This window comes from Asterias amurensis, chromosome 22 (assembly GCF_032118995.1).
Source record: "Asterias amurensis chromosome 22, ASM3211899v1".
In the NCBI taxonomy this organism is placed as follows: Eukaryota; Metazoa; Echinodermata; class Asteroidea; order Forcipulatida; family Asteriidae; genus Asterias; species Asterias amurensis.
The window spans coordinates 219,464-230,239 of NC_092669.1; the positions used below are offsets into that span (position 1 = coordinate 219,464).

The 10,776-nt window shown below is 36.2% G+C and overlaps 1 protein-coding gene across 2 annotated transcripts; it reads right to left on the minus strand.

The window, feature by feature from the left end:
* Positions 1 to 999: 999 nt before the first annotated feature.
* LOC139953873 (ruvB-like 2) lies at positions 1,000 to 10,534 on the minus strand. Of its 2 annotated transcripts, XR_011788021.1 has the most exons (15): positions 10,499 to 10,534; positions 9,116 to 9,295; positions 8,603 to 8,675; positions 8,194 to 8,323; positions 7,753 to 7,819; positions 7,283 to 7,389; positions 6,514 to 6,607; positions 5,909 to 6,032; positions 5,288 to 5,382; positions 4,988 to 5,106; positions 4,446 to 4,565; positions 3,882 to 4,011; positions 3,234 to 3,351; positions 2,576 to 2,649; positions 1,000 to 2,512 (listed from the first exon to the last, which is right to left on the minus strand). XR_011788021.1 is itself a non-coding variant. In XM_071953463.1 (14 exons), exons 1-14 carry the CDS (start codon positions 10,505 to 10,507, stop codon positions 2,627 to 2,629), a joined length of 1,389 nt encoding a protein of 462 aa, XP_071809564.1. In that variant the 5' UTR covers positions 10,508 to 10,534; the 3' UTR covers positions 1,000 to 2,626. The 2 variants fall into 2 exon arrangements, 1 of the variants encoding a protein (XP_071809564.1); XM_071953463.1 differs by having other exon boundaries at positions 1,000 to 2,649.
* Positions 10,535 to 10,776: the final 242 nt, after the last annotated feature.

Sequence of the window (10,776 nt, forward strand, 5' to 3'; positions counted from 1 at the left end):
GTTTTTATTTGACATTTCAGATGACATAGAAAATATTTCCCTCTTTACACGAAGTTTCAATTGATGGTAACTTCGACATTCCAAAAGGTTTAAATAATGTTGTAACCATACTTCTTTATCGAAAAAACACAATTTCGCCTCTGACTTTACTTTTGTCCTTATAAGGAAACTCCCAAATGGTGTTTAAGACGTGTGAGTAAACGAGGATATTTCACACACAGAACCATTGAAAAAAGTCCCCCTATGACCATGGAGGAAGGAATGACAGACCACAACAAAAGCAGAACAATGATACCATTGTTTAAATCTAGTTACAGTTGGGCTAGATCTTAACGATGACGTTGTTTTAAGAAGTCACCCTTGATTTCGATGATACTATTGTAGTGTCTGTTGTTGTTGTCGTTGTTGTGACAATAAGACGAAGATATCGAAATAATAAGAAGATGGCTTAGAAAGAAGGTCATTTCATTCACTGTCTTCATATCCCTTGAAGAAGATCCTGATACCATCTTGTAACCTTTTAAGACGGTCCCTTACACTGCCGTCTGGCCCACAAGCTCAACGTGAAATATAAATATCTTAAAGGAAAGGCATGTTATAAGGATTGAATCGCCTGCTTTACGGAATGCGAGGAATTCTACGATAGAGTAAGATAGGAAAACCCGGCTGTATATCTGTCGGTCTCAAGGGAATGAGGCTTAAAGGAAATTGGCTTACTCCATGTAAATAAATAAGTAGATAACATACTACATAAATGTTAACTAGTACAGAAGGAAGTGACGAAATGCATGGGAATTAAAACATTTCTGGTCTGTTTTACCATGGTTTGACAAAGAAGCATTTTCCAAAAATTATTGAACAGTAATTATTTTGGTTATCATAGAGCCGACAAAATAGCGGGGAATTAAAATAAACACTGCCCTCTATCGGCATCATACATCTTTCCCCCAATTAATAAAAACTACATAATGACATAAGATAGTCAAAAATTATCACAAGTTTTATCAGAATGTTGTATCAAAAACAGGTTTATTCAACTTAAGATTAAAAGCAGTGCGATAAGAAATGTGTTTTTGTTTGTTGCTATTATTTGCAGACTGGTAATTATTTTTTACATTCTATGATGCGGTCATAACATACACTGCATATGGACCTGGGTATCACAATACAAAGAACACTTCAGAAACATCTTATAAATTATTGATCAACTAATAATAGTGAAGTAACTAGTACCAGAGCCTTAGCTGTGGCAATCTCACAATGTCTCTTACAAAACAAAAGAGAGAAAAAGAAAATAATAAATTCAAAAGAATGTTCACAACTGTTATCTACATTTTATTTAACGGGTCACACAATGTACAAAATGTAAGTCCGAGAATATAAAATAGCAAAAAATGTGGAATGAAAAATGTCTGCAAATGTCATCAAACATTAATGAAAATAAAACGGGGGGAGTACAAATAAAAATGCAGAAAGTTATTAACAACTTTCTAACACCCCAAACATTTTCCTTGGTTGATATCTAAAACAGTGAATTTGTCAGAATTTATCAAAATTCAGTAAAACAATTCCTTATTGACAACTTATTACAAAGCACTGCAATTACTTCAAATCATATTGGAAGAATAAACTATTAAAAGAAGATCCCTTGGGGTTTGCAACAGGCATGTCTGTTTCTTAAATGCCAAATCTTGTAATTAAAAAACCAGTCGAGTATAACAGACAATAAGAAATGAAACTCAACACTTGATTTAATAAACAGATGTTCGTCTAACCCTTAAAAATAATTGGTACAAGAGCTCCCTCTAGTGGTCAGATGTATCCAATAATGAATGGGAAGATGATATTGGTGTCTGGGGAAAGATCTCCTCTTAAAGGGCAAACCTCAAAAGAAAAAACCTCATTTTAAAGGGCAAATTTTCCAAAAAGAAAGACCTTATTTTAAAGGGCAAACTTTCTCAAAGAAAACAGTCTCTGGAATGCAATGTATAAACATTGCCAGCCTGTGATATCAAATTTACAACCAAATAACTAACAAAGCATTTTAAGATGTCACAATTATTTCTTGAATACAGCAACTTTTTTGGTACTTGCAGTTCACATTTGAAATGTATTTCTTGTCATTGATCATCTCAAGATGATAGCATCACTCTGGGCATCTATCCTTATCATATTATACAGATCAATGTAACGACAAGGAGGCTAAAGTAAAAATAGTCTGGAACCTTGTTTATGTACTGCAGTAAAATATTACATTCACACGTGTATATACAGCATGGTTCTCCCTTAACACCAGTCCACTGGCCAAATGCCAGGTAAAATAACAGAGGACAAGCCAAACTTTACTCCAAGTGGTCTGGCTGGCTAGTTCAGTGTTGAAAAGCATCCTTATTTTATATGAAATATGGACAAGTGAAAACCTTGGGGACTAGTGAAACGACTAGACAAACTCACTGGTGTGGCTGGCTAGTCACTGAAAACATTAAGGGCAAACCCTGCATGGAACTTGAAGATGTTGGTTCCCAATAAAGATGTACTGTTAGAGTTTATTACAAGCAGGTCTCATGACGTTTCCATGTTGGTTGCCCAATAAAGGTGCACTGTTGGAGTTTATTACAAGCAGGTCTCATGACGTTTCCATCTCATCCTCTGTGAAAAAGAAAGAATAAAAATAAGAAACTGTCATCAGAACGTCCCCTTCACACTAGATGAATTGCATGGAAAATTCTCAGGAAAATTTGTATGGCCCTTTCACACTTAATGTTCTTACCAAGGCAAACTCCTAGAAATAACACTTTCTTTAGCAGGGAAATAGCACAGGGAATTAACACTGGACCACAGGCCCAAAGCCAGCAGTTTTAGTGTCAGGCCAGTAACTTTTCACAAGTCCGGCAGTTTTGTAATTGAGTATTAACCAATTTAGGTCTGTATTCAAAAACATTTGCTGTGCCTCGACACAGTTAAAAGTATTGTAACTTAAGGCCAGTTTAGAAAATTTAAGCCGATGTGGCTTTAAATTAAAGACACTGTACACCTTTGGTAATTGTCAAAGACCAGTCTTCTCACTTGGTGTATCTCAACAACATATGCACAAAATAACAAACCTCTGAAAATTTGAGCTCAATTGGTCGTCGAAGTTGCCAAGTAAGTTTTTATGCTAACAATTATTCCCAAAGTGTCCAGTGCTTTCAAGCTATTACCAAGTCGCAAGACGGTTAAAGGACAAGACTTACCGTTTACTTCATTAAACATGAACTCTTGTTGATATTCCTTGAGGAATTGTGTCGATCTTGACTCATCCAGAAACAGGGAATAAACTTTCTTTATGTCATCAACGCCAACTTCTGTCCCCTGAAAATCAACAAATCAGTCATAAAAATTACTTGTTAAATAAGCTTAAGGATAAAAATGTGATCCGCGCAGAGAACCAAACCTTTCACTCATATAAGTTCTATGAGTAACAGTATATGTCAAATCAAGTCACTGTGGGAGAGATTCATTGCTGACCCCCCCCCCCCCTCAACAACAAAGAGTCTAAAACTGGGATCCAGATCTTAGGATGTACATTGTAATGTTGGAATCTGCAAGTCTTGATAACCCCTGGAGTTAGGATTCCAAAGAGATCTTTGGGAACAGTATTCTCAGCACTAGAGAAGCAGTTCAAAGAGCATAACTTATTTTATTCATAGCAAAATAATTCAATTCAATTCAATTCGATTGCTCTTTACTATACAGGGTATTTTAAATGCTCACATACAGTAAAAACATTTAGAAATTAAAAAACATTAAAATCAGTTCTAGTGCTATTTTATTTCATTTTAAATTATTTAATTGACCAAATCAACAGACATATAAAATTACAATTGTTTTTGTCAACATACCTTTCTCTTTCTACAGACGAGGTTAGCGGCTGTAATGAGCTGAATGCTGTATCTTAGAGAGGTTTCCATGCCAATACGAGTCAAGACAGTAACAGCATCTTCAGACATCTCAACATCTTCTTCTTCACATCTAAGACAATATACAATCATGAAAAATTAATCACCATTTATAATTTGATTTCAGACTAGGACTTAGTTTTAAGTATTTTAAAGTTCAGCAAGACTCACAAACAAGATCAAATAATACAATAGTTTAAAGAAGAACACAAAAATATAAAAACACTTTGCAAAGTACTGAGGAACCCTGGCTTGGCGGGCAGAAACATGTAGGAAACAGCCTACAAGGGGGGGGGGGGTGGTACACTAAAACAATTAGAAGCAAAACAAAGAACCCTGTCAGGGAAAGCCAATAGTGACAGAGAGCCACTTTCAAAGCGGCTGACCGTTCGGTTCTTGAACCACAAAAAAGACCAGACAAGTCCTCCCCTAATAGGGATAAGCATTACCCACCATCATGCCAAGCAGGCAACTCAGAATAATAGAGCAATCTTGTAATTTACTGACCTAATGGTAAGAATCTGCTTCATTTCCTTCTCTGAGTAAGTAGACGTTGTGATGATAAGAAGGCGATCAAGAAGGTCGATGGGTATGCCATGGGGACTCTTGTACTGAGTGCCTCGAATCCTAAAAACAGAATAATACAATGTTAGAATGGTGGTCACTTTGACAAGTGACCAGTGGTCAAATGGCCAAAATGAATGCAGACCTAAACGATCAAGAAGGTCGATGGGTATGCCATAGGGACTCTTGTACTGAGTGCCTCGAATCCTACAAATAATAATAATAGATCGATGTTAGAATGGATGGAATTATACTGATCACTATGAGTAGTGACCAGTGGTCAGGTGTCCAAAATGAATGACCAGTGGCCAGAAGGACAAACCGAATGTAATAATCAGTTAAGTATGTGGTTTGAATAGTTTAATATAAATAAAGTGGTAAGTGGTTGAATGGCAAGTGGTGCAGTGTCATGACTGAAGAGATGACATATCCTTGAAAATAAAACTGGACTTTGAGTTAAAGTCTAAGAGTCTATGACATCATACCTTGTGATACCTCTGTTGGTTGCCATGATAACAACAGGTGCCATGTCATTCTCTAGGGCGCGGTTCAAGAACGAGAAACACTCAATGTCTAGCATGTGGACCTCATCAACAAATAGGACCTGCATACAAAACACAACCAATACAAATATTTGTAAGATCCCATCCAACATGAAAAACTCATCCATAAATAAAAATCTTGGGTAAACATTTATCCAAATTAATGGTGCTCTTTGTGAAAAATTTGAATGGAAAAGGAGAATGATTGGTTTTAAGAAAAACAAGTGAAGGACGACTACTTACCCCTGGAACAATATCTGCTTTTCCTTCCTCTCTCCATTCTGCAACCTTTGCATTAATCTGTTCTCTTACTTCACTTTTAATCTCACCAGTATCTCCTAGAATCACAAAGTAGAAGAATCTCAATCAATGAAGATAATGGGTGTAATGTTGAGCAAGACTAGGGTCCCATTTCATAAAGATGCTTAAACGGGTTACACCTGTTTGGTAATTGGAATCGACAGTTAGTTTCAAACCTCTATGGGTGATGGAGATTTTGAGATATTGCTGAAAATCTGGAGCGGTTAAATGTACACAGGACAAAATAAAATCTGAGAAGCTCTCGTATTCAAATTTTTGTTGAAAAAAAAAACATAATATGTTATTCTCAAAATGCATTAAGGCCGGTTTATAGTCAGTTGCGCGATAGAAATCTTGACGCGCGATCTAAAAAAGACACAGCTTTTAGGCCTCAGTGATGACTATAACCAGTGTCGCACGTCAAAATTTCCATCGTGCGATGGACTGTAAACTGGCCTTTATACTTTCCAAAGCTGCTGCACTTCTTACAAAGTGCAAATTGATACGTTATTGTAAAATGCACTATATAGGAACTAGTAATTAGTATTGTTAATGGAGACTAACCTGAGAATAAAGCGAGGAATCCTTGAGTCCGGCTATTAATGACGTCTATTTCATGAAGAGTGACCGTGTGAACCACTTCTTTCCTCTTCTGCAGCTCACCCTCAGGGCACTGGACAAACTTTGTCTGAACAACAACAAATCAAAACAGATCATGATACATCTTTACATTATATTTTCTGTTACTAATAACTGCATGCCTAAAGCCTGATTCATACTTCCAAGCGAATTACACAAAACAAAGAACAACAGGCTCTGCATACCATTGTATTCTGCGCTTTCAATCACCATTCTCCACTTACTGTGCAAGCGCCATATTTCTGCCCTAGCTGTGTAAGCCATAAATGCCTAGTAACATGGAGTTTGCACACGTACTAGCCAAACTTCCCTCCCACTCCGTGAAATATTCTTAACTTAAGCCAGAGCTCTTTATTCCATAAATACATAATCTTTGCTTACGGTAAACAGAGCTATGAAATTCGGCCCTGATTGTCAGCATCACCAAAAGGAAAGAATGAACTGGACTTAAAGTGAGGCTTGAGGTAAAAGTAGTCTGGCTCCTTTTGTGTGTTATGTGCTATTGTTATTATAAGGAAAGTGGAACCTACCTGTGGACCCATGGCATCATAGTCCCTGGCTCTTGTGAAGGATCGGCCAAGTTTAGTTATTTTCCCCGTAGCTTTATCAATAGTTATGATGTCACTGCAAAAAGAAAGACCAAGAAAGTTAATCTCCATTTTGGATTCAATTCTGCATGTTATATTATAAGTCGACTCTCATTAAATACGAGCTCGGAAGATAAAAGACGTCAATTTATACAAGGTTAATCACTGGTTCTAAACTATCCCATGCGTGTTTCTATGTCTGAAAAACATCGGAAGACACAAGCACGGTCTATTCCAGCAGACCTTGTAAAACGAAAGTCAACTGTATTTATGTAGAGCTGATCACAAAGATGTATCAATGGCTCCTATTTGAATGAGAAGTTAGTGCAGGGTACCACCATAAGAACACTTTCTCAGCAAACCCCAAAAGATTCAAGATTCAAGGATTCAAAATATCTATTGTCATAATAAAAACATAAAAGTTGATTTCCTTTTGTACACAAAGAATAAAGACAATGAGAATACGTACAAGTACAGAGGCGTATAAAACAACAGACACCAAAAACTAAAAAATCACAAAATTAGTTAATCTAAAATGGTGAGGGAATATTACACAGAACATCAAATACACATGTATTCAAAATATTTAAAAATGCACAACATTATGGAAGGGATTTTTTTTCTTAGACTTGCCCTCTTACTTTCTCTCATGAAGGACAACAAAAAAACCCTCATTTTATAAAGTTTTCTTGAGCAAACAGACGAGGCTTACCCAGCTTGCACTTTCTCTTTTGTCAAACTCTCAATCATTTTAGTTCCGAGGTCATAAACTGTCTCCATTTCAGTTGTCTTCAAAGTCAGTTTACCCACTTTGGCACCCTGTTACACAAAAATATAAAGATTGTAGTACTATGTGCATGAATCTCTTTTAAGTAGTGTTGGTTTTGAAAAGAGCCGGTGGTTGACAACGCGATGTTTTAATCAGTATGCTCTGATCATCTTCAGGAGGATACTGGACTCTGTTGCTGGATGCTGAATTAGTACTGCCTTGTAGATTGACTGGTAATTATTAACCATAATTGTTTTCAAACACAAGCTAAGGAGAATAAACTTCATTAACCCCTGCTATAAATATTATTAATCATGACATTCCCTTTCTCCTTGAGAAAGACTCTGCTCGAGTTGAAGCGTCAGGCCATTTAGTGATTTTGTTTTGAAACAAAGTTGTTCAAGTTATCTTACCTGTCCTGTTGCTGGTCTATCAATCTGAATCTCTACAACTTCACCTTCAATTATCTCTGTTTCTTCCCTAAAATAAAAAATAAGAGCAATTTAGCACTTGATTTCACAGTATTTCAAAGCTTCCCGATATTTGGCACTGAAACAAAAATGATCACGATAACAACTACATCTTAAAAACAAAGGTTGGACATTAAGTGTTAACTATTAGAAAACTTCTAAATCTCTTTAGGCAATGCAGTTTCAATTAATAGGAATTTGTTTTTTTGGATATGTTATAAAGATTTTTTTTATTACAAAAAGGGCTGATACAATTCAAATTGACAACAACAAATAATGTCTGCTGAGATAAAAAATTACACTGGAGTACAAGTAGTTCAATTATTTTATACAAGCGGAAAAAAACCTAAATAATCAAAAGACATGGCTACATTAAATCCTTACTTGATTCTGATTCCGATTGATCGTCTAAAAGCTTGCGTCAAAGCTTCTGTTTTACTCATTTCAAGAGAGAAGATCTCACTTCCAGCGATTGATGTAAATGGTGTGTCCTGACCGAGACTTTGGGCCATACCTTCAAAAATAAAATAAAAATAGTTTGAGAAATATAATTTGTTGACAAATTCATCCTAAATACACAATACTTTTCAGAAAAAAATATATAAAAAAATAGCCAATTCAAACTGCTTACCAAACAAAATAAGACATTTTGTGAACTTTTCTTTCTTTCAACATTCATACATACCCAAACTGGAACTTTGTAATGCGAAAAAAAAAAGAAAAAAAAAAAAACTAAAAAGATCTAATTTCAAAATGTATATTTTGTAGCTTCAGACAGAGTATGTAATCTTACCCATAGCAAGCGCAGTTTTTCCAGTTCCCGGTTGCCCAGCGATTAAAATAGCTCTCCCTGCTATCTTTCCTTCCTGATGAGAACACAAAAGTTATGTAAGGTAAAAAGTTATGGTTTTACAATGACATGAAAAACTTAAGCCCGGTTCATACTTCCTGTGCATGTGAAGCAAATTTTGACATAAATTACTATGTTTCGCAGCGAATGCTTTGCCAGAGTTGATGTGAATTTGTATTGATTTTAGGGGTTGAACAAAGAATTGACTAGAGTGGGATTCCAATGGATTAACGTGCCGGCGCTCTACCAACTGAGCTAACTAGCCCTATATTGGTGGTGTCCCTATTTAGTCAATATCTTTGTTCGGGGTGAATTTTTATTTGCGAATTTGTGTTGTCAACATTTGTATCGCATTCGCAGGAAGTATGAACCAGGCTTAACAACCATTTTATTTTCCATTTTACATCATTCTCTTTTTGGGGGACGGGTTGGGGGGGGGGGGTCTGATTGGTTTACCTTAATCATTTCTAAGATGACCCCAGCCGCTCTTCGTGCCTCAGTCTGTCCCACCATCCCCTGAGACACTTTCCTTGCATCCAATGCATCGTCCAATCCAAGCCCTCGTATGTGAGAATGAGCTCCGATTCGCTCCATACGAGTCACCTCACGGACTTCTGCAACCTTCTGAGCTGTTGACTGTGTTGATAGAAACCAAAAACAATTTATAATTTGATAAACTTACAGTAGTAACAACATCATCACTGTCATCAGAGATTAATTCAAACCTCATAAATTTCCATATCTGAATGCCAATTTTTTATTCATAATGAAATTAAATTAAAAGTCGTATCTTTTTTTTTAAATTGAACTGTACTTTCTTTACCAAACTAAACCATGAATCGCCATAATACAGAATGATTGACTAACAGATATTTAGTTTACCCAGTCATGGGTGACTGAGATATTGCTAGTTTGGTAACATTAATGAACCATGTCGAGTGAACTAGTGATTAGTGGCAGTCGGAAGGACAAAGACAATATCCGTTTCCTGCCACTAGTTTTTCCCAAAAAACCAAGGCAAGACCAAAGTTTCACACAAACAAAAGCAAACCTAAATCTAAAAAGGAAACTGAGCTGAGGCCTACTTAGTTTTTGTTTTATTTAGTTTAGACTAAGTTTAAGTTTAGAATAGTATTCCATTACATCAGTAAACTATCAATTTTATTTTTAATGGAATAATTATTTTTTTAATATTAAACAAAATATTAATAGTTATCATTAACTAATATTTTTATTTTTAAAACAATTAATATAATTAATATAAATTATAATAACGAATAAAAAAAATGGTGACAGGATACGGGGACGGACATTTTCCAACTGACACCCCCCCCCCCCCCCCCCCCCCCCGGATTGTCATGTTATTAATATTAAGAAATTAGACTACATAACCAACTCAACTGTTGTGAGCGCGCTGAGTTTGGAAAAGTTTCCGTATGGCGCCACCAGTTTTTCATTCGATATGAAATAATATAGTATCTAATTTACCTCAATGAGATATATCCCTTTTTGTAAAAATGAGTGAAAAAGTGGTGGCGCCATACGGAAAGTTATCCCTGAGTTCAGTTGTTCAGCACTTGTTGTGTGTAGGTCGAGTTGGGCTTCAATCAATTTGTGCACACAAAGTTTCAAACTATGCTTCCTTGACAACGTCCGTGTCGTGGAATAATCCACAGTTTTTTACAACAAAATCGAACTGAATCTACAAGTTTTACAGAGTAACTAAAGGCCAACTGTAATACGATGACTAAAAGTTAACATTAAATACCAACAACAATCAGTATTATGAAGAAAATGAACAAGACTTTTTACAAAAATTATCAACAACCGCCAACTTACCGCCGCCATTTTGCACGTGTGATGATTTCATCTGGTGATTTTCAATCACAAGGGGGCGCTATATTCCAACAATTTATCAGCAGATTTCTGAACGGAGGGGGGGGGGGGGGGGGGCGGGGGCTAGTATAAGAAGTGTGGAGGGGGAGGTGAATGGCCTTTGCGCATTGGTATTGCGCGCTGTTATTTGTTTTGCGATTAGCAACTTAAGCTACTTAACAAACTAAATCATTCTCACAATCTAATCTCCCTTTTCTTGTCGAAAGATAACTGTTGGCGGA

What these genes read in the sequence shown, in the direction of transcription:
- LOC139953873 (XM_071953463.1), bottom strand. An exon ending in TCATCTTAGAAATGATTAAG is followed by an intron (nt 8,676 to 9,115) that starts GTAAACCAATCA and finishes TGTTCTCATCAG; the next exon opens with GAAGGAAAGATAGCAGGGAG. An exon ending in AAGCAGATATTGTTCCAGGG is followed by an intron (nt 5,107 to 5,287) that starts GTAAGTAGTCGT and finishes TTTTGTATGCAG; the next exon opens with GTCCTATTTGTTGATGAGGT.